Raw genomic sequence first — 23638 nt, 5'->3', positions numbered from 1 at the left:
GGTGAGTAGCGTGCTTTGGAAACAGGAAATGATTGAATAACGTGCGTTTATTTACTCTTGAATGTGGGAGTGTAATGCGTGTGTTTTGTTGGGTTTCTGCCAACTTATAAGACTTGTTAGTCAAAAAGACTTGTATGTATAGTAGGCCTATATATATATATATATATTAGGAATATATATTAGGAATATATAAGAATAGTTATAATATATCTAAATGTTTCTTGTTGGGATGGTGAGCAATAAAATCAAACTCTTTTATGCTTATGTAATAATTTATCAGACAAATATACAATGCTTATTATATTATTATAATAACCAAGGAAATTTTCAACTAAAACTTATACCTCTAATAGAATAGATGTAGTTGTGAGATACCATAAATCTGTAGTCCAAGAACAGAATTCATATTCATATAATTTTTTGTTTTTTAAAAATAATGAATACTTCCAACATATATATCAGTTTATTCAATTTCAATTACATTGCTAAGTGCTAACCAAACCAAGGCACCTCTATTAAAAAAATTCTCAACTTAAATCCTAAAGTCTTCAAGAGGACTATTTCCAAGGCCTTTTGCCGTAAAATAGGCTGAATACTCTGCAATTGTGGTACTTTTAAATTTTGGAGGATTGTTTTTAGATAACAATTCTTTTATTGGGCTGACGAGCTTTGTTGATGCAGTGAGATTGTTGTAGCCAAAAAAACATGCAATAGATACTCTTGGACCAGTTCTACTTGCCAGCACTCTATGTTGAACACTTTTAAATCTGTCATTCGTTAGTAGCTACAGTTGAAGAAAAATACCAATTAGCTTAAGTTCTTATGCACTAGCAAATTGTGCAAGTCTTTTCATGCATTTTGAGCTTTTTATTGGTATAAAGTAATGACTAATGTTAGAACTTAGAAAAGAAATCATGGAGAGAATTTGTTTATTGATAAATGCAACATTATCATTAAGAGTTGACTACTAAATCGGTATTTAAAAAATTCAAACATTAACAAAATAATATCTAAAAGACATTATTGATAAAAAGGCTCCTAGATAATTTTAAAATTTGACAAAAAATAATCAAATGTCAATTACTATCATTTCTATTAATAAAAAATACTGAAGTGGCTAACGAAATAGATGTCATTTGGTTATTTTTGTTAGAATCTTTGTAAATAAGAATTTAGAGATCTTTTCATCAATAACTTCTTTAAAATTTTATTTTGTTAGCGCCTGAAGCTTTTGAATATCAATTTCGTAGTTAACTTTTAATAATAAATATAAAGCACAAACAACACATACAAGTGCATTAAAATACCTTCTACGGTAGACATTCTTAGTTTAATACTGTGTCTTAATAACAATGTTAATGCCTTTTATCTACCATACATATGTAAGTAACGAGGCAATAAATGTAAACAGCATCCACAGTAACTTTTACCCGAAGATGAAGCATGAACACACTAAATAGAGTATGATATTCGTATTTTTTAAACGAGTTCATTTTGAGAATTAATTTTTTTTTATCAGTCAAATTTTTTAATTTTAAATTTTAATTTTTAAATTTTATATTTCAGATTCTAATCCAAAATTTTACGCTAAATATCATATCAAGTATATGTATTGGTTAATGTATTTTACGCTATAATTTATCATATGCAAAAATAACAACAAAAAACTTGCCTGTAGAAGATCACCAATATTAACCACTAAAATTCCAGGTACAGGACGTATATCGATCCATTTGTCGTTATGAAGAATTTGGAGGCCACCAATATGGTCTTGGAGAAGCACAGTAATAAAAGTGCCATCAGAATGTTTGGTGGTTCCCATAGTGAGTTCCGGCTCAGGACAAGGAGGATAGTAATGGCCAGCACAAATAATTTGATCAGTACAACCCAATTCCATGTCTCTTAAATAGTTTGAATGTAGATTTAGAGATTCTGAGAGTAATTCAAAGAGTGTGATCCCCAATTTCATAATATTATTCCCATATTCTAGAAGTATATCCCTACAAAAAATTGACATGATCAATCAGCAAGTAAATAGATATAGGATTTAAATTGGTATCCTTATTTCTGTGTAACTCTGCATAATAGAACACTATAAATAAGACAAACGATAAAGACATAAAAATTAATATTTTTGTATTTTATTTAATGATAAAATAAATATAAAAAAATAAATTATGAAAATTTAATTTATTTTTATTATATTTAAAAAAAATATAATAATAAAAATATAATTATAAAAAATTAATATAAATAATGAAAGAAAAAATAAAAAAATTGTGTTCTTTATTAGTATCATTATGTTTTCTCTGTCAATAAAACTATCAAAAAAATCATTTTAGCAATTATTTATTTTACTTTTAGTGACAACAAAAATAGTTGCTAATATATTTAATGTTGATTAGACATTAGCCATCTTATACTTTATCGTTAAAAATTTTAGCGACAATTATATAATTGTCGATATAGACTTTTTTAATGTCCACAAAAAATATATAATTATCATTATAATTGTTCGGTGGTCGGATTCCGGACAGGTCGGGAGTACAAGTGAAAGGATGGATAGGTGGGGACGCCTTGACTTGGGTCGCACTGGTAGCGGACTACTCGAGCTGACGAGCACTTGGGCTGGTGAATGGACGAGGGGGGGGGTGCCACCTGCAAAGACACTCCGACGCCTAAGTCAGAAATCGTACGAGCAGGGGGAATGATGTGGGAAAGTGACGTACCTTGGGGGAAGAGCCAATCTTCCCCTTATATACATGTCAGTAGTGGGCCCCCTTATGGGACAGGCCCACATTTCCACGGACGCTGTCCTGCAGCCGTGTGGGGGCCGTACAGGACGCGTGTCCGGGTCGGTTGGAGGGCGCGTGTCCGGGTCGGGTATGGTTTGGGTCGGATCGGCCCAAAGTTGATTCTGGGCCGGGCCGTAACAGTGCCCCCACGCGCCAATGGTAGTCGTGGGAGCTACCAATGGCGTGTCGTCTCGCATCTCGTCTGGTCGGCCGCTCGTGGGGAGGATGTGCCCCTCAACGCGCGTCTCTTGGTTGCTCAAACAACCGTTTCATCGCTTCGTTTCCTGCGCCGATCATTGAATGCTCATAATGGGGTAAAAACCCCGTTTGAAAAGCCCATTCTGCCCCCAGGTGTTTCGCGCTCTGGAGGTAGTTTTTAAACGATCGGTTGACATTTCTACACTTTTCTCACACTCCCTATTCTTCCTTTCTTCCTCCTTGCTACAAGATTCCAAGGCGTTGCTGTGGTGCCTCCGTTCGTGTTCCTTGCACTTTTCCAGACTCGCAATCATCCTTTTCTCCATCAACTTAGGTAATTTTCGAATCATCCCTCTTTTTAGGCATTACTTTCGGTATGTTTGTTGCTTGGTTCTTTTGATATTACTGCGTAGCCTTAGTTGCGAGTAGACGTGTTAGGGGGGAAAGTACCATTCTAGGGTAGGCTTTTTCTCGTTCCTTTAGACTTAGTCTTGTTTGCCTTTAGTCGGGAAATCGTGGGGGGTGGTGTTTGTTTTCGGCCTGAGCGACCGATCTCTTAGACTAACTGGATGGTACCCCCATGTAGGTATGGCCCGCACGGTCTCCCGAGCATCCGTCAACCCTGCGGCTTACGACCAGTATGCTTGGGTCGTCTCAGATGTGAGGGATTCACCCAACCAAATGAGCGAGGAGGAGCTCACCGAGTTCCGTCAAGCCGGGTATTTGTGTGGCGGGACTGACGAGGAGGCCAATTATGATGCCTTCGTCCCGGCTGCTCACGAGCGGTTGTATGAAATCAACTTCCAACCCAGCCGGGTTGCCGACTGGATTTGGTTCTACAAGGCCATGTTCACTCAAGTCGGAGTTCACATTCCGTTCTCCGCCTTTCAAATGGCGCTCTTAAACCGAATTTCCGTGTCACCGTCGCAGTTGCATCCGAACAGTTGGGCTTCGATCCGCTGTTTCGAGATGGTTTGTGAATATCTCGACCTGCCGGTATCCGTAGATGTCTTCCTCTTCTTCTTCACCCTCACAAACCCTTCCAAGCAGGGGAAACATAGGAAAGGGTTCATGTCCTTCCGGGCTGCTCAGGGTCGGAAGATCTTCGGCTTGTTCGAAGATTCTTACCATGGGTTTAAGGATACGTATTTTAAAGTCCGTCCGGCCAAAGGTCGTCACCCCTTTTGGTTGTCTCTGGAGGGGGTACGGCTCATCCCGACTTATTGGAGCTTCGGGGCAGGAGCCAATAGTTTTATTAAGGTAGTTTACAAAAACATGTCGGCAGAAGATCAGCAGATTGCCGAGGTGCTAAACGCGGTTTTTGGGAAGAACCCAGTAAATCCCCACCTTCTCATGGGTGATCGGGACTCCGGTCGTAATTATATTTGTGAGAAGCTCTTTACTTTACGCTTTGCATCTCTCCTATTTTGTTGATATTGCGTGACGACTAACCGACCTTCCTCGTTTTCTTGCAGTGGATATGTCTGCCTCGGTGACAGGTCTTCCCGACTTGTTTCAAACTTTTCTCGGTGGTGGCGATGAAGAAGAAGATAATGACCAGTCTGCCGCTGAGACGTCTACGGCTCCTCCCGAGGACAGCACAGCTCCGAGGCAGGGGGCCGTGGTTGGGGGAACCGGGCCCTCGACCCAAGCCGGCCAGGTCGAGGTCGAGAAACCGGTTCATTCCTCCCCTCCTCGTGAAGTGGTAGGTCAAGGGGGTTCGACGTCTGCCCCTGACGATGATGTGGCGGTGGTCGTCCCTACCCCCAAAAGAAAAAGGAAAGCGTCTTCAAGTCCCTAAGGGGTACTCACCGTCATGGAGAGGAATTTTGATGCATCCAACTTTATAGACACCCAACTGATCCCTGGCACCGAGGAGTATTTCCACGAGTCTTCCCTTGCCGGGCAAGCGAGGTGGATGTACCGAACACTTCTGCGGGGCGCTGTGATAGCTCGGAAGGCCGAGTTTGAGCTGTCCGGGATGGAATCCCTCCGCAGGAGGCTGGAGGCTAGTGGGAAGGCCAACAATGAGTTAAAAGATGAAGTGGAAACTCTCCGGGGGCAATTGACTCAAACTTCGGAGAAGTTGGATACTGCCGAGAAGAAGACCACTACTGCTGAGCAGAAAGCGGCCGCCGCCGAACAAAAGTTAACAGCTGCCGAGAAGAAACAGAAAGAGTCGGACACGACGATTGAACGTTTGGTCGAGCGTGAGATGGCTCTGGAAGGTCAGGTTGCTGCGGCGCAAAAGCGTGTGGCCGAAGTTGAAGAAGAAAAGCGGGCCGTGGAGGCCGAGCTGTCGACATGGAAGTCGAAGTATAAAGATGTCGTGAAGCAGGGCAAGGCTGCAATCTTGGGTACTGAGGAAGCCCTCAAAGCTCAGATTAAGATTGTTGCTCCTGAGTTCGACACGTCGGCAATCGGGGTCCGCAAGGTTATTCTCGATGGCAAGGTCGTCGACGTCCCTAAGAAGTGAATTTGTGTTTACAGCTTTTGTGTAGCCGCTTTGTTATGACTTGTAAACTATTTTAATTTTAGCCGTTTTTGGCTTGCGAGCAGTTTAACGCTTTTGGTGTTTAGCCGTTTTGTGTTGGCTTTTATCAACGACCGTTTTATCGTTTGCTCGTGTTGTCGTTTCTTTTAACCGTTTTTTGGTTTATCGTCTTCGCTTATATCAATGGCTCATGGCCTTTTGTGTTGTCGTTGATTGTGATTGACGGGTTCCCGGGGTGATCAGTCCCAGGGACGTATGCCGTCGTTGGACGTGGTGGTCTATCTGGAAAATTAAGTGACAAAATAGGAGAGAAAATTTGCACAAGTATATATTATTCGGTAACTGTGTAAAGGACAGATAAGTCGCTGTTCAAAAGATAAATTTGTGAGGTGACCACTTAGCTAGCCTGGTCGGTTAGTCGGGTCTTCTCCTAGGAGTAAAATCTTTTTAGGTTGTCCGCATTCCATGTTCTCGGGACCTCCTTGCCATCGAGCCTTTCTAACTTAAAGGCTCCTTTTCCCATCACCTTCTTTACTCTGTAAGGGCCTTCCCAGTTTGCCGCTAGCTTGCCTTCACCGGGGGTCGGCAGGCCGATATCGTTCCGTCTCAGGACGAGGTCGTCAGGCTCAAAGTCCCTCTTGAGCACTTTGGTGTTGTAGCGCAGAGCTATTCTTTGTTTTAGCGCTGTTTCCGTCAAATGGGCCATCTCCCGGGCTTCATCTATCAGGTCTTTTTCTACAGTTTCCTCTACTCCTTTCAAAAGCAATCGCGGACTCGGTTCACCGATCTCCACGGGTATTACTGCGTCCACCCCGTATGTTAGTCGGAAAGGGGTTTCCTTGGTGGAGGATTGCTCGGTTGTTCGATAAGACCAGAGGACCGATGCCAGCTCGTCGGCCCAAGCACCCTTTTTGTTGTCCAACCTCTTCTTTAGCCCTGAAAGGATGACTTTGTTGGCGGACTCCACTTGTCCGTTCGTCCGAGGGTGTTCTACCGAAGAGAACCTTTGCCTTATACCTAGGCCGTTGAGGAATTCTGTGAACTTTTTGTCAGCAAATTGTGTGCCGTTGTCCGAGATGACGGCTTCTGGTATCCCGAACCGTGTTATCACCTGCCTCCACATGAATTTTCTGCAATTGGCTGAGGATATGCTGGCCAACGGTTCGGCTTCTATCCATTTGGTATAGTAATCGATTGCCACTATGAGATATTTGACCTGCCCAGGGCCGACAGGGAAGGGCCCTAAGAGGTCGACTCCCCATTGAGCGAACGGCCGAGAAGTCGTCAGCAAGCTTAACTCGTTTGCCGGTGCTTTGGCAAAATTGGCGTTCTGTTGGCACTTTATGCATTTTTTGACAAACTCTTTGGAATCTGCCATCATCGTCGGCCAGTAGTACCCAGCTCGGATCAACTTCCTCGCTAGGGCTTTCCCTCCGATGTGGTGCCCACAGCAGCCCTCGTGGACTTCCCTGAGGACGTAGTCCGTTTGGTCAGGGTGTAGGCACTTCAGTAGGGGTTGGCTGAGCCCCTTTCTGAACAGCTGTCCTTGGATGACGGCGTATTTGGCCGCTTCCCTCCTTAACTTCACCGCATCCTTTTCGTTGCCAGGGACTTGGCCGTGTTCTAAATAGTTGGTGATGGGGTCTAGCCATGAAGGACTTAGGGTCGTTATGTGTAGTGTGATCGCGGGTTCCCTTGTCATGCCTTGGATGAGAGACCGGTTTCCCTCCCCTGGCTTCGTGCTGGCTAATTTTGATAGAAGGTCTGCTCGTGTGTTCCGTTCCCTGGGTACATGCTGGATCGTGACCTCGTCGAACTTTTGGCTCAAGCTTTTGACCTTTTCCAAGTACTTCTGCAACAAGGGGTCCTTGGCTTGGTAGCTGCCGTTCACTTGGGAAGTGACGACTTGGGAATCGCTGCATACTTCCAGCCTTTTTGCGCCGACCTCTGTTGCTAGGGTTAAGCCTCCAATGAGGGCTTCGTATTCTGCTTGATTGTTCGAGATGGGAAACTCGAATCTGACCGACTGTTCGTATACGACCCCGTTTGGACTTTCTAGGATGATCCCGGCTCCTCCGTAGGTCTGGTTGGAGGCTCCGTCCACATGGAGCTTCCACCGTGTGCCTATGTCTTCGCCTGGATCTCCTGCTACTTCAACCAAAAAATCCGCCATGGCCTGCGCCTTGATGGCTTGCCGGGGCTCGTATCGTATGTCATATTGAGAGAGTTCGATGGACCAAGTCATCATTCTTCCCGCCAGGTCGGGCTTTTGGAGAACTTGCCTAATCCCTTGGTCTGTCCTGACGACCACTTGGTGACTCTGGAAGTATTGCTTCAACCTTCTCGAGGAGGTTAGGAGCGCTAAGGCTAGCTTTTCCAACTTGCTGTATCTTAATTCTGCTCCTTGCAGAGCCCTGCTTATGAAGTAGACTGGTTGTTGGGTCTTCCCGTCCTCCCGTACTAGCACTGCGGCTAGGGCTTCGCTTGTTATGGCGAGATACAGGTATAGTGGTTCCCCGTCTCTTGGCTTCCCGAGAACGGGGGGTGCCGCCAAGATTTCCTTGAAGTGTCGAAAGGCTTCTTCGCACGCTGGTGTCCATTCGAACGCCATCCCTTTCTTCATGAGGTTAAAAAACGGCAGGGCCTTTGCCGCTGAGGCTCCGAGAAACCGAGAGAGTGATGTCAACCTTCCTGCCAACCTCTGGACGTCCTTGATACATCCCGGGCTCTTCATCTGAAGTATTGCCTGGCACTTCTCCGGGTTAGCCTCTACCCCTCTTTGAGTTATCATGAATCCCAGGAACTTGCCGGCTTCCATGGCGAAGGCGCACTTAAGGGGGTTCAGCCTCATGCCATGTTGACGGAGGGACGCAAATACGCTTGCCAGGTCGTTTAGGAGGTCATCAGGTCGTATTGTCTTTGCCAGGATGTCGTCCACGTAAACTTCGACCGTTTTTCCTATGAGGTTGTGGAATATCCTGTTCATCAGCCTTTGATACGTTGCCCCTGCATTTTTTAAGCTAAATGGCATTACCTTATAGCAGAACGTTCCTCCTGGCGTTATGAACGCCGTTTTGTCCTCGTCTGGTCGGTGCATCGGTATCTGATTGTAACCAGAGTAGGCGTCCATGAAACTCAGATACCGGTACCCCGCCGCAGCGTCGACGAGTGCATCTATGTTGGGGAGGGGGAAGCAATCTTTGGGGCATGCTTTGTTAAGGTCAGAGTAGTCCACACACATTCTCCATTTGCCATTGTGTTTCTTCACCAATACCACATTTGAGAGCCACGTCGAGTAGTCCACTTCTCGTATGAAGCCTGCTTCTAGGAGGCCAGCCGTTTGCTTGGCTACCTCCTCTGCTCTTTCCGCCGACATCTTTCTCCTCCGTTGGGCCACTGGCCGTGCTTCCGGTTTGACGGCTAGGTGATGTGAGATGATTTGTGGATCTATGCCCGGCATGTCGGCTGGTGTCCATGCGAACAGGTCCCTGTTGGCCCTTATCATTTCAATCAACGGCTTCTTCAGCTCATGTGGGAGGTTCTTGTTAACGAATGTGAACTTTTCTCCTTCTTTACCAATGCTAAATTTCTCCAGGTCCCCTTCTGGTTCCGGCCTCGGCTTGTCCTCCACTCTGGCATCAAGGTCGGCTAGGAATACACCAGATGCTTCCTTGGACTTCTTTCTGAGGGAAAGACTGGCGTTGTCACAGGCGACCGCCGTCTCGAGGTCTCCTCTTATGGTCCCTATGGATCCATCATCGGTGACAAACTTCATAACTAGCAGCTTGGTGTTGATTATGGCCTCCAAATCATTGATTGTTTTTCTTCCCAAGATGATGTTGTAGGCTGTAGAGTCTCGGAGGATTACGAACTCGGCCATTGCCGATCTGCGACCTTGCACTTGTCCCACCGAGATCGGTAGGGAAATGACTCCATCTGGTTTGATGAAGTGATCGCCTAACCCGATAACCCCGTGCTGGTGAGTCGTCAGGTCGGTGTCCTTCAGCCCCAGTGCGTCGAACACGTTGCGGAACATGATGTTTGAATCAGCTCCAGTGTCGACAAGGATCCGTTTGACGAGGCCGGTTCCCACCCTGGCCGTTATGACCATGGGAGGGTTTTCCGGGGCGTCGCTGAACCATTGGTCCTCTGGGCCGAAAGAAATGGATGGAGGTTTTTTGGTGCTCTGCACTGGTGGAGATGAGATCGCCAGAACCTTGGCGTCTTTCTTGTGTGCCGACCGGGACTTTGGTGCAGTGTTTTTTGCCGTTACCACGTTTATCACAGTGAGGCCCTGGTCTCTGTCTTCGGGCTCTTGTCGCCGCTTGGCCGACCGCGTCTTGCCTTCCTCATCCTGGTCGCGATAACGTCTTCTCGGCTCCCTGATGAGATGGGAGAACGCCGCTAGCTTCCCTTCCCTTATCGCCTGTTCTAATGCATCCTTCAGGTCGAAGCAGTCCTGTGTTTGATGGCCATATCCCTTATGGTATTCACAATAAAGGTTCTTGTTTCCACCCGTGCGGTCTTTGAGTGGTCGAGGTTTCGGAAGAATTCCCTTCTCAGCTATTTGTTGGTAAACTTCCACTATGGGGAGGGCGAGTGGAGTGTAGTTAGTAAATTTCCCAACTCGAGGGAAAGGCCTAGGGGCCTTGTTTGACGCCTCCTCTCTAGCCTTTTCTTTTGTTCTTTCACCGTCTCCACCGGACTGCCGAGCCTGGCCGTAACCGGACTGCCGCTTATTGGCTGCCACGACTCGGCTGACCTCCTCGTCGTTTATGTACTCCTTCGCCACCGTTTGGATTTCATGCATTGTCCAAACCGGCTTCGTGGTGAGGTGTTTTCGAAAGTTCTCGTTGAGGAGGCCGTTCGTCAGGCAGAGACTGGCCACCGAGTCGGTTAAGCCGTCGATTTCCAAGCATTCGTCGTTGAACCGATCTAAGTACCTCCTGGTCGGCTCTCCCTGTCTCTGGGTTACCCCGAGAAGGTTGATAGGATGCTTGGCCTTTGCTATTCGCGTTGTGAATTGGGCCAGGAAGGCGCGGCTGATGTCTGAGAAACTGTAGATGGAACCTTGAGGGAGGCCATTAAACCATCTGATCGCTGGTCCTGCTAAGGTTACCGGGAAGGCGCGGCACCTTACCTCGTCGCCTACTCCCTCTAGGTTCATCCTAGCCTCAAAGGCCGTGAGATGTTCTAGAGGATCTTGAGTTCCGTCATACCTCATGTCCGTTGGTTTGTCGAAGTGTTTCGGCAACCGGACCTCGAGGATAGATCGGTGGAACGGCGTGACACCCATTATCACAGGTTGTCGTTTTCTCTCGGATTTCCCTTCTCCGCCCTCACGACCTCTTGTCGTTTTGCGAGATTGTCTGCCACGAGAGTAGATGACCGTGTCGTTCCGTCTTCTTGGAATGGGTGATTCCTCTGCTTCCATCCGGGATGCAGATATACGCCGTGAGTGGCTTCGGTGAGAGCTCTCTTCCTCCTCTCCCCCGGGGGACGGGGTGTAGCTTGGATCGGTAGACCATCCATCCCTTTCCCGGTCGGCTAGCTGTCGTTCTAGGTTCTGGACCCTGTGGCGTAGCTCCTGCATTATTATGGCGCTATCGCCGCCCGTTCCCCCGAATGGTCGGGTTCTCGCGTGTTGTTGGGGGGATCTCCGGCCTCCCCTTTGTGAGGCGACGGAGGCTGCCCCCTCCGCTCCGGCTGCTCGAGCTCGGTCGCCGGGACCTGGCGCGACTTCCATTTAGGCAAAGAGGTCCCCACAGACAGCGCCAATGTTCGGTGGTCGGATTCCGGACAAGTCGGGAGTACAAGTGAAAGGATGGATAGGTGGGGACGCCTTGACTTGGGTCGCACTGGTAGCGGACTACTCGAGCTGACGAGCACTTGGGCTGGTGAATGGACGAGGGGGGGGTGCCACCTGCAAAGACACTCCGACGCCTAAGTCAGAAATCGTACGAGCAGGGGGAATGATGTGGGAAAGTGACATACCTTGGGGGAAGAGCTAATCTTCCCCTTATATACATGTCAGTAGTGGGCCCCCTTATGGGACAGGCCCACATTTCCACGGACGCTGTCCTGCAGCCGTGTGGGGGCCGTACAGGACGCGTGTCCGGGTCGGTTGGAGGGCGCGTGTCCGGATCGGGTATGGTTTGGGTCGGATCGGCCCAAAGTTGATTCTGGGCCGAGCCGTAACAATAATATAAAATAACAACTACAAATATATAATTATCACAAAAATATAAGTTAAATAAGACATACAGTTATTATTATATTATTATATTATTGCCACTAAAAATTTGCCCAAAAAAATTATTTTTGTTGTAATACAAAACTTCAAATATATCAATTCAATATCTGAAAACATAAATATCTATGTTTATGTCTCCATCTCCGTAAACTCTCTCAGAACATGTATACGTTTGTATTGGATTCTATTGCTGTATGTATAACTTCATTTTTAGTTCCAAGCACATCCTAATTAAACATACCAAGATCTCAAGGATAAAAAATTTGAAACAGTATGCATATAAAAAAAAGAATATGAACATAAATATACCTGCATACTTGTGGCAAGTCTTGAGGTTTGCCAATCAGAGGAACTAATTGGCATCCAAAAGTATCTCTCCAATTGAGTGCTGATGAACTATAAAGATCAAAATTACTATTATAAATAAATGGCTTCGTATTATCACGGCTATATACCTCTTTCTTAACCTCAACATCTTGTTCAAAGAACCTTTTAATCCCCTCTTTCATCTCCTCAAGAACACTCCCAGGGATACCATGATTTACCACTTGGAAGAAACCCCATGTCTCAGATGCTTCCCTTATTCTTGAAACAACTTGTTGGCGTATGATTGGATCTTTGGCAACACCTTCAAGATCTATGACAGGAATCAGGCTGTGCTCTGTATTGGAGGAATTTGGGAATTTATCAAGTGGATGATAAAACATAGTTGGAATCTTTGTAACACCTCCATCAACAAGACCCTTAACACCGCCTTTTGTGTCATCAAATGCCTTCAGTTCACTCATCCTATCATCACAATTATTCATCATCTTCACTATTGTGCCTTCTGCTTCTTCACTCTCCATCTTCCTTAATGACCTATAATTTTTTTTTTGGTGTCTTCTTAGTGGCCTATAATGTTCAACATGTTATATATCCTGCTAGATAAGGTTATAAAAAATAGTTATTTTACTAAGATATTAATTTCATATCAATGTTTTAGTTTATGTAAAGAAATTGATATGAAAATTTTAATTTTTTTTAATATCTGGTGTTTTTATTAAATAATATTAAAATTAAAATTAATTTATTTAAATTTTTATAAAAGATCTAAAATAGAGTTAATTTACCAAACAAAATTTAAAAATAAAATCAATTTAATAATTATGAGAAATTAAAAACTGTTCGACTAAATTATTGTGTGGTGCATGTACAATGGCATAAACTCATCATTAAGCTGACAAGTTTCCAATTATTGGTGGCGGCTCGTTTTTTTTTTTTTGGTGGCCTTCTTTGGCAGACCTCCCAATGTCACATCACTGTACCGACTAAGATAGGTTTAGTTTAGCGTTTGAAGCATCTCAAACGTATATTTAGTTTTTTTTTTTAGTTTTACTTTTTAGTTTGGCAATTTTTTTTTCTGAATATAAACGTGACTGCTCTTTAATTCAAGTTTACGCAAAGCTAAAAATTATATCTTTTGCGTACATTTTTACGTTAGATTAAAATTTATTTTTTATTTACTAATTTTATCCTCCATTATTTATATGATTAATTATGTTACTTTTTTTTATAATATTTTTTTTCTACTACTCTCTCATAAATATTATTATTCTTTATAAAATTCTTATTATTTTTTATTTATATAAATTTTTTACCTATTATTTTCTTTATGAAATAATAATAGTAAAATTATAGCGTATTAAGAAACTAATAACATATGAATAAAATAAAGTACAAACCTCATCTTCGAACTTGTGGATTCCATTGAATTCTGAAGTTGAATTCTGGATTTTACTTCAATAAGCAGCAATGTTCCTAATTTGGCCAATAAAAATAGAACCAAAACTTTAAGATAAGAAGAAGCAAAATAAATTAAGATAATACATTCAAAATAAACCAAAATCAAAACTTCCCTTCGATTAGAAGAACAGAGTCAAGCGTGCTGAGAAGAGGATAATGAAGCGCACTGAGAAGAGAATAGTAAACGGTGATGAGAAGAAGAGACTCTACGGCGCTGAGAAGAGGAGAGCGAAGCGCTGCTTGGAGAAGAGAAGAAATTGAGAAGTGAGGAGCAGTGGCACTATCGACTGGGTTGGTTTTGATGGCTTGTGGTTTTGTTTTGACACGTCATGTATTCTTAGGTAATTTCTACATCAATGTATTCGTATACAGGACGCGTGTTCTGTTTTGCCATATTTATATACATTGGATGAAAATAATGGCTGAAATTGGTGTACACATAACATTTTTGTTGTGCAAACGATAGAAATTTGGATTCATATCTTTACTTGCTCATTGTATACTATGTATTTGTGCAAAAGATAAGAAATTGGATTCAAATATTTACTCGCTCATCATATGTATATATTGAACTGATATCAGAAGCTTGTGGAAAGGGGAATAGAGCAGAGCTTGTATGTGAGGAGTTGAGCGACGAGTAGAGAGAAGAGTTGGAAAAGAAGAGAAGCTAAGTGGTTCTGCTACTGTGTTGAAAAGCACCTTAGACAGTTTCTGTTATAGGTTTATATATGTGAGCTGAGTTAGTGAGGCACTAACAACTTCTGCCAGCTCAGCATAACAGAAAAAGGGAAAATAACTAACTCAAGGAGAAGGGAAGGTAACTGACTGTTCTAACAACCTACTTGTTCACTGTGCGATTGAACTTAGACATGCTTGTACATGACCCTCACATTTCTCTTTTCTACATTCTTTATCATGCCCCTGTCAAGTTGAAGCTGCTAATTTTTCTAGGTTCTACACTTTGAGTTTGTCCCGAAGTTGGATGAAAGCTATAGAGGGAAGAGCTTTAGTGAAGATATCTGCAATTTGGACTGAACTGGGAACATGACTTACTTAAACCACTTTGCTTATGACATAGTCTCTTAAAAAGTGCAAGTCTATCTCAAAGTGCTTTATTTTTTTAATGCAATATCGAATTTGCTGCTAAGAGCACAGTACTTTGATTATCACAGTATGCCATAGGTGCTTTTGGAATTGACCACTTCAACTCACTTATCAGGCCTTTAATCCAAATCAGTTTTGTCACTAAATCTGCTAATGCCCTATACTCTGCCTTCTGTGCTTGATCGAGCCACCACTCCTTGCTCCTTTGACTGCCAGTATACCAGATTCCTTCCCACAAAAATACAGAAACCACCAATCGACTTCCTATCATTTGGGTCACTAGCCCAGTCCGAGTCACAATAGGCTGTAACCTTCAAAGATGGGTCTTTGTGAATCTTCAGACCATATACAACAGTGCCACTAACATATCGCAGTATTCTTTTGACCAGTTTCCAATAAGCCTCTAAAGGTGCTTGCATAAATTGAGTAACCTTATTTATACTATAAGCCAAGTCCGATCTAGTCACAGTAAGGTATGGAAGGCTTCCTACTATAGAACAGTACAGCTGACGATTGTCAAACACATCTCCTTCCATAGCATGAATCCTAGGAGTGGATGGCAGTGATGTAGCACATGACTTGCAGTTACTCATACCAGCTTTTGCAAGTAAGTCCTGTACATAGTTGCCTTGGGACATCATCATCCTCCATCATCAGTCCTGGTCACTTAAATCCCTAAGAAATAATGCAGCTCTCCCATATCCTTCAATGCAAAGGCTGAGTTAAGCTTTTGAGTGTCTGCAGTGAGGACTGCAGAGCAATTTCCAATCACAATGATGTCATCAACATAGATTAGAATATAGGTGAGGGAGGTCTCCAGTTGCTGCACAAACACTTACACATTCAACTTAGTTGGTGAGAAGCCAAGTTTCTGAAGTGTTGAGGAGAGCTTGTGATACCAAGCTCCGGGTGCCTGTTTCAGGCTATATGTCACTTTTGTGAGCTTACAAACCTGAGGTGTACCCTTTCGGCTGCTTCATGTAGACATCCTCAGTGAGCTCCCCATGTAAGAAGGCATTGTTCACATCAACTTGCCTAATTGACCAGCCTCTAGCTAGTTTTATGGATAGTATGATTTGTATTGATGATGGCTTCACAACTGGACTGTAGGTTTCGGTGAAGTCGAATCCAAGTCTTTGGGAGAATCCTAGAGCAACAAGGTGTGCTTTATGCCTCTGGAGACTTCCATCTGCATTGTACTTGAGATGGAAAATCCATTTGCTACCTGTGGCCTCTCTACCAGTAGGCAAGGGAACAAGTTTCCATGTGTTATTTCGCTGCAAAGTCTCAAATTCAGCATCTATAGCCTGCTTTCAAGTAGCATCAGCCAGTGCTTACTGTACAGTATGGGGTTCTACAGGCGCTTGAAAGGCCCTTGGCCTCAAAGAGCCAGTCTTGCTTCTTGCCGCCATGGGATGTATATTAGTTGCTGAAGCTTAAGTCTTAGGTGGTGAGATCCAGGGAGAATAATTTTCAAATCTGAAATTGGAATAGGAATTGATATGTCTGAGGGTGCGACTGAAGGAAGATTAGAGGTTGAGGAAACTGATTAAAGGGAACAAGAGGTAGGGTGAGTGATTTGTATAGCAGGTGGTGAATGTGGAAGGAAAGAGTGAGTTTGGTGGTGATGAGGATTACAGGAGGAGGCTGAGGCTGTGAAGTAATGAATGACCTTGGAAGAGTCTGTAGTGGGAGTAAAGGGGAGAAAGATGGGACTTGAGCTTGAGAAGTAGCTATATTGAATTTTGAGTGTGGATCTTTAAAAGGAATTTTTTTTCTTCATCAAAAACTACATTTTTACTAATAACCATTTTTTCTGAGCTTGTCAGGCACTTGTACCCTTTATGAAAGGTGGCATATCCAAAGAAAACACATGCTGAAGACCTGAATTGTAGCTTGTTCTTGTTATAAGATCTCAAGTATGGAAAGCACAAACAACCAAACACCTTTAAGTCCTCATAAGTGGGTTGCTTGCCAAACAACTTCTCAGTTGGTGAGACTCCATTTAGCACTGGTGTGGGAAGGAGATTAATGATTTGAGTTGCTGTAGTAAAGGCTTTTCCCTAAAATTTGATAGGCAGGAGGCTGCAACCAACATTATTAGACCTATCTCGACAACATGTCTATGCTTTTGTTCAGCTGTACCATTCTGTTGATGTATGTGAGAACACGAAAATCTATGAATGAATCCTTGCTCTTGCTGTAATTTGGAGAGGCTCACATATTCTGTACATTGTCACTTTGGAGGCATTTAAGCTTAGCATTCAATTGTAACTCAGTCATATGTTAAAAATACAATAAAATTGATTTTAGTTGAGCTCTACTTCAATTAGATATAACCAAGTGAATCTGGAAAAGGCATCAACAAAATTAATAAAATAAGTGTTTCCATTAGAATCAGGAATTAGAATTGGGCCCCAAATGTTAGAGTACACAAGTTCTAAGGGAGTATTGTAAGCAATTTTAGACTCAGGAAAGGGTAAAGAATGAGATTTGCCAATGCAGCAGGGACTACATATTGACTTATTTGGGGAAGGGGGAAGATTACAAAGCTTTAAGACTCTAAAACCTATAGCTGCTGAGGCATGCCCAAGTCTAGTATGTCAAAGCATGTATTTATTTGTTGTTGCCTCTCCTGAACTAATGAGGGCAGAAGGTGTGTGAATTGGGTGGAAATTGAGAAGCCTATACATTCTTTTGAAAACATCTCCTTGAAGAATGACTTCTTTAGTGGCCTGAGATTTAACAAAGCAACCATGAGAATGAAATTCAAAAAACACCTTATTGTCACAGCAAAATTGGTAGACACTGAGTTAATTTTTAGTTATATCTGGAACCAATAACAGTTTCTACATTATTAGACTCTTAGAGCTCAAATCAGTTTTGAAATATGCTTTTCAACACAATTTATAGCCAAATCTGTACTATTTTCAACTACTACTTGTTTTGTGCCTGTATAATTTTCTTTTTCAGCCATAACCTCTGGATCTGCAGTCATGTAATATGTGGCTCCAGAGTTCGGATACCAAACTGAATCCTAAATGGTTGCAGGATTAGCCAACACAGTGCTAAATTTTGCCTTTGGCTGCTCAACTTGCTGCTGTCTTTCTGCATAGTCTCCTTTGTACTGAGGTTGTATGTATTGTCCATTGTCATCATCATACCTGTACCAACAAAATCTGGTTGTGTGTCCATATTTGTTACATAATTGGCATTGAGGCCTTTCTTGCATTCTTTCATAGCTTTGGTACTGTGTTCTGCCAAACCCTTCAGTGGTTGAGGGTCATTCATAGCTTTGGATTCTTGGCCTATTTGAGTAAGACTGCTGTCCTCTTTCATATTCTGAGTATAAAGATTGAGTTCTGCCATAACCTTGTGATTGTCTTGTATTTCTGAAGTTTTGAAACCTACCTCTGCCACGAGGACCCCATCTGAAACCTTTTCTTTGTGCAAAATTGGCTTGATGCATTTCTTGATTGAATTGACTTGTGTGACTGGACTGAGCAACATTTTTCTATAATAGTTAATCTAATTCTGGCTTTCTAAATCTTTATAGCCTACTTTCATGTGCAAAGAGTACTGCTTCTAACTCACCAACTATAATTCCTTGAGATCTTGTCAAGATTGAAGTGAGGACAGGTGCATAATCTTCAGTTAAGCCGTGGAGAATTGCATTTACATGTTCACTTTCACTAACAACTTCTCCTACTGAGGTTAATGCATCAATTTTACTTTTGATTTTTAAGATATAATCATTCATTGAAACACTGATTTTCGTACCGCTAAGCTTATTTCTCAGTTGTATTAATCTGGTAAGTGTATATATACCCAACCATTCGAGTAGTGTATGGTTTGGTCATGGAAGCTAACAGCCAAGACTTCAGCAATGCATCTTGTTTCTTCCATCTCTGATATTCTAAATTGATTTCTCCATTTTCAAGAATCTACTGTGGAATCCTTGCTTCTGTAATGTGATCAAGTAGGTCATTTCCTTCAATCATCGCCTCAACCCGATCATTCAATTGCAGAAAGTTATCATTGTCAAGCTTCATGTAGATTGGAGTTGCTGTGAATTCGGTGCACTCGCTGTTTGAGCTAAGTTTGCAGCAAGAATAGAATTATCGAGTGTGGCCATGGGAACTGAGCTCTGATACTATGAACTGATATCAGAAGTTTGTGATAAAGGAAATAGAGCAGAGCTTGTATGTGAGGAGTTGAGAGAAGAGTAGAGAAAAGACTTGGATAAGAAGAGAAGGTAAGTGATTCTGCTACTGTATTGAAAAGCACCTTAGGCAGTTGCTGTTATAGGTTTATATATGTGAGCTGAGTTAGTGGGGCATTAACAACTTCTACTAGCTCAGCATAACAGAAAAGGAAAAAATAACTAACTTAAGAAGAAGGGAAAGTAATTGACTCTTTTAACAATTTTTTATGAACTCATACATGCTTCTACATATATATTTTTATGAATATTCACATTATATATTGAAGATATAGATTGAGAGAGTAGAGTTGGCTTACCATTCAAACTCAACCCTACTCGCTACTGATTGAGTTATCAACTTGTTTCAACTATATTAAAGTGAATTAGATATCAAAAATACGAATTGTATTGTCGGTCCTAATTTAGCATGATAATTTTTTTCATTTACCTTTTTCTAACTTTTTCTAATGAGGTTATTTCCTTTAGTTTTGTAAATATTTATAAAATGGAGTAAGGTTTTTCTGAAAAAAAAAAAGCAAGGATTTTGACTTTGTGTTGTATAAATGAATGATTAGAATGATTAATTAGATTGAGTCAAGTAATTTATGAAATTTCAGTGAATATTAATTTAGTAATAGCAACATACATCTTTATCATAAAGCAGGCATTGCAATAGATACACTAACAATGACAGAACAAAAGCCAGAATACAACAGATGATGAAAAAACTAAATGCAAAATACAAAAAGATCATAGATTATAAAGACAAACAAAGCGACAAGACCTTATGAAGCAAGTCTTCAAATCGAATCTTTCTTGCCACCATCCACCATTCATGCATCTAATTTTCATGTGCTTTTATTTGTACCTTTATATCTTGTCTTATTCAAATGTTAAACACACAAAACATTTAACAATAGAAATATTATAAGCATACCTCTCAAACATTTTGCTGTGGATTATTTGAGTTGGTGAAACGTATTGATACATTACTTGCTTTTTTTACATTTGAGTTTTATTTTTACTTATAATTTTTTCACGTTAAAATCAACAACTAATATTTTTCCCTGACAGAAAAATCACCTATAGATTCATGTGAAAATAATTCGCAGGTAAAAATTTGCAAATAATTTACTATATTTTAGTAGTTCATGAACAATAGACATTAACATGTAAGAGGAATTGGTTGACTGATTAACGACAATATACCACTCTTAGCTTCAGAATCTTGAAAAGTATGGTAATCTCCATGATCATACATGGCTAATACCATTTTTGTAAGGCCTAAAATAGTGTCTATGAAATCTTGAGAGAGAGAAGAATGATGAGCTTCTTTGTTTATATTCTTCCATAGTGTATTTATAATTGATCTAACATGCTCACATGCCTCTGCCTCTGAAGCTCCACTTTTGTTCATGTAGCATTGAATTGATGAAGGAGCATCTCCAGTCTCTTTCTCACGCTATAGATCAACGATGAAAATAAAATTTAATTAATTTGCACTCACATTGTTAAACTATTTTAGATTACTAACAAATTAAATTCAAGGATTTGAATTATCATTCAAGTGAATGGAATGATGGGCATGAACGTATATTATCGAAGAACAGCGTAAAATATTTTATGTTATCAAGTATTAATATATTATTTAAGTTAGAAATTTAATTTTAATATATAGTTAATTATTATAAAGAAATTTTGTATTTCTATTTAATTATAGGAAAAGTTTAGGACCAGCAGATTTATTAAAATCTGGCCAGCACTTAGTCAACAAAAGAAAAATGAGTGATTTTCCACCATTAGATCAAATTTCATACCATTAAATACACTATTGATGACTAATTGATGGCTACAACTCACAAAATCTCCTGGCCCTTAGCACTCCTCTTAATTATATATTGTCATATTGACAAAGAATAACTATTTTTTGTATACATTATATAAATAATAATTCAAAAGAATATATATATATATATATATATATATATATATATAAATGATTGTGTGGTAAAAAAATTTAAATTATTAATGAATTACATTAAACTTCTAAAATAAATCTTAAAAAATTTCAAAACCAAAAATGTTTAACAAGTAAAACAGAAGATAATGTTGTTTCTTTAAGAAATAGTTTTTTTATTCCAATGAATAATCATCTTTAATAATTAAGGAGAAAAGAAGAAGAGAATATATAAGTTGTCACATGTCAATAGAAGTATATATTTTTGTTTCCGTACCTTATATGTACCAAGGTCATTAACAAGGCGGCAAAATATTGATGCAAGACGAAATATGTTGGGATATTCTTTTAAGGAATCCAATTGCTCCATTTTTAATACATTTGGAATTGTGAAATAAGCATGAAGGAAAATAACATGTGAGCCTGAAGATCTCCAACCATTCTCCAAGTACTCTTCAAGAGTTGGTATATAACCACTATAGTACCACTTTGCCTCAACAAAATATGCCTTACATAAATCTGCCCACTGAAAAAAAAATTAAAAGCGGAAAAAAATTGAAAAAGTGAGTTCAAAATGATATTAAGTAGATTTTAATTAAGAACTTGCAAAATAGAAGACTAGAAGTTATGTATGTCATAATTATTTATCGAGCTTTTTTTCATTTAATAGATGTTGAATTTCCCTAATCCAACCGTCGAATTAAGAAATTTCGCCATATAAATAAATGGTATAAATTTTAATAAAACTTGAAACTAATTTGCTATTTCATCATAAAACTTTATTTTGATAGAGGATTTGGTTTTAAAATATTGGGTTACAATCCTATTGATAATGTTCAAATTTTATGAAATTATTACATATGCCTAATAATAGTTAAGATAATATAGGCGATTCAGCAATTGGATTAGATAATTACTGTGCAAAAATTAAATAATTACTTACCGATTTTCTAAGAAAAGGAACAATATAAACTTCATTATTTTGTAGGCTTTCGAAAGCTACTTCATTAACAAAGTTATTGAGTGCAAGGAAGCAAATTTTCATGTAGTATGGAAGATTGTCCATACCAAAACTTAGATCCCATCTAGAATTCATGAACGAAAATTTATGAATTAATAAGAATTTTGTATAAGATAAATAAATATCATATAGCAAAAATAATAACAATAATAATGCTTACTTTTCAATAGCTTTGGTAAATAGCTCTAAATCTTCTAAAGTGCCAAAGGTCTCATACATATCATCTATTGTATTTATGAAGCAATTGACCTTTGTTATAGCTCTTCTAAAAAAACCAAATTCTGGATTAAAATTTATTCCCACGGTCCAAAAGAAGTTTTCCATCAACCTATCTCTTGCAAAACTTAACTTCTCTGCTAAGTAGGTTTTTTTCCACCACCTAATTAAGATACAATAAAAAATAATTAGGGTTAGTACACAATATCATATACCAATTGTTAAACTAATTTCAAATAATGATCATAATTTATACTTGAGAAATAATAAAATTAAGAAAAAATGATAAATCGATCTCTGACTTTTCAGTTTGCAGATATTTAAGTCCCTAAGGAATTAAAAAAATATTTAAGTCCCTGACTTCTTCAAAATCTAGACATATCAATCCCTAAGTTTAATTTTTCCAATTTTAAAAACTTTCTCACTGTCTGTGTGCATCCGTATCAACCAGGTCAGTACAATGGGAATCACGTTTGATTTTTCTGTTAAGCCTGACAGACCCAAATGAACATAAGATCTAGAGATCAATGTCTAGATTTTAAAAAGGCAGCGACTTAAATATATTTTTAAATCTTCGTAAATTTAAATGTTTACGAATCAAAAGGTCAAGGATCTATTTGTCTCTTTTTTAATTAAGAGAAAATGACAAATTGATCCCTAACTTTTAAAATTTTATATATGATAACAAATAATAACTATTTTAAAAAAATATATAATAATAGAAATATAAATAAAATAGTATTCATGTGTTTTTCTAAATTCATGATATCTTGTTATTACCTTGACATATCCTTCAACTCTTCTTGGTGAATGCTTTGAACAATGTTGAAATCTAATTTAGCAAACTGAAGAAATGTAGGATTCAAATTGTGACTTTTTTCATATGTGTTGATGAACCAATGGGCCTCCCATCTTGTCACCCTCCAATGTAATGGATACTCCAATGAATGATTGATTAAGAGGGATATATAGCTACCATCATTTCTTTTTACATATTCTTTGAGAATCTTTGAACTATATTTTTTTGCATCATCTAATATAGTTTCTTCTTCTACTAAATGAAATGAGGCTTCATATAGTGATAAAATTCCATCGATGCTAATTGAAGATTGATGTTCGTTGAAATTGTTTGTTTCTTTGAGATAGAAATCAAACACATCTACAACAATAAAAAGAAAAAGTAATTTAATTAAGGTTAATACTTATATAGTTACATACTTGCTTTTAAATATCTTTTGTATGTACCGTCGTAATTGGATTTCATAAAGTTAAAACTAAAAGAAAATTATATATAGCCGATGTAAAGCAACACCTATAAGCCATAATTTTGTGGACCACAAATTAACACTGGTACTATTTATTATAAAAATATTATGTATATATTAAAAATTAATTACTAAATTAATTATTTTATATTTGTATATAAATATATGTATTATTTAATTTATTTTTAATATATTTTATATTTTATTATATATTTTATATAGATGAGTCATTTGATATTTTTTTCCGCATAAGCTTGTACAACTATGTATGCTATTGCAAAGAGCTTGCTATATATACACTTATTCTTTTACCTGTTTTACTAATAAATTAACTTTTCTTTAACGA

General features: G+C 39.8%; 2 protein-coding genes and 1 long non-coding RNA gene across 6 annotated transcripts; 1 reads left to right on the top strand and 2 right to left on the bottom strand.

The window, feature by feature from the left end:
- Positions 1-383: 383 nt before the first annotated feature.
- On the bottom strand, positions 384-14227 carry LOC112703537 (1-aminocyclopropane-1-carboxylate oxidase homolog 1). Of its 4 annotated transcripts, none has more exons than XM_025755021.3 (4): positions 13465-14227; positions 12050-12660; positions 1673-2000; positions 384-784 (listed from the first exon to the last, which is right to left on the bottom strand). In XM_025755021.3, exons 2-4 carry the CDS (start codon positions 12586-12588, stop codon positions 533-535), a joined length of 1119 nt encoding a protein of 372 aa, XP_025610806.1. In that variant the 5' UTR covers positions 12589-12660; positions 13465-14227; the 3' UTR covers positions 384-532. The 4 variants fall into 4 exon arrangements, with proteins under 4 accessions (XP_025610806.1, XP_025610805.1, XP_025610807.1 ...); XM_025755020.3 differs by having other exon boundaries at positions 12050-12601; positions 13465-14226; XM_025755022.3 differs by having other exon boundaries at positions 12050-12663; positions 13465-14225.
- LOC112703538 (uncharacterized) lies at positions 13726-16835 on the top strand. Its single transcript, XR_011864166.1, has 4 exons — positions 13726-13866; positions 14108-14342; positions 14477-15635; positions 15740-16835. It is a non-coding gene; the product is annotated as an uncharacterized lncRNA (long non-coding RNA).
- A 3163-nt stretch (positions 16836-19998) lies between these two features.
- On the bottom strand, positions 19999-23291 carry LOC112701625 (terpene synthase 10-like). Its single transcript, XM_025752365.2, has 6 exons — positions 23273-23291; positions 22808-23186; positions 21972-22190; positions 21734-21875; positions 21068-21316; positions 19999-20295 (listed from the first exon to the last, which is right to left on the bottom strand). The coding sequence occupies exons 1-6, from the start codon at positions 23289-23291 to the stop codon at positions 19999-20001; spliced, it is 1305 nt and encodes a 434-aa protein (XP_025608150.1).
- Between the last annotated feature and the right edge of the window lie 347 nt (positions 23292-23638).

The sequence above is a fragment of the Arachis hypogaea genome, chromosome 7 (assembly GCF_003086295.3).
Source record: "Arachis hypogaea cultivar Tifrunner chromosome 7, arahy.Tifrunner.gnm2.J5K5, whole genome shotgun sequence".
NCBI classification, from domain to species: Eukaryota; Viridiplantae; Streptophyta; class Magnoliopsida; order Fabales; family Fabaceae; genus Arachis; species Arachis hypogaea.
This window is presented reverse-complemented; position numbering and strand designations above follow the sequence as displayed.

Excerpts from the sequence above, each read along its gene's own strand:
- LOC112701625 (XM_025752365.2), bottom strand. Across the intron at positions 22,191-22,807 it reads GAGTTGAAGGATATGTCAAG|GTGGTGGAAAAAAACCTACT; the intron begins GTAATAACAAGA and ends TATCTTAATTAG. Across the intron at positions 20,296-21,067 it reads ATGACCTTGGTACATATAAG|CGTGAGAAAGAGACTGGAGA; the intron begins GTACGGAAACAA and ends GTTGATCTATAG.
- LOC112703537 (XM_025755019.3), bottom strand. The coding sequence starts at position 13,490 with ATGGAATCCACAAGTTCGAAGATGAG. Across the intron at positions 12,635-13,464 it reads TCCACAAGTTCGAAGATGAG|GCCACTAAGAAGACACCAAA; the intron begins GTTTGTACTTTA and ends TGAACATTATAG. Across the intron at positions 785-1,672 it reads ATATTGGTGATCTTCTACAG|CTACTAACGAATGACAGATT; the intron begins GCAAGTTTTTTG and ends CTTCAACTGTAG.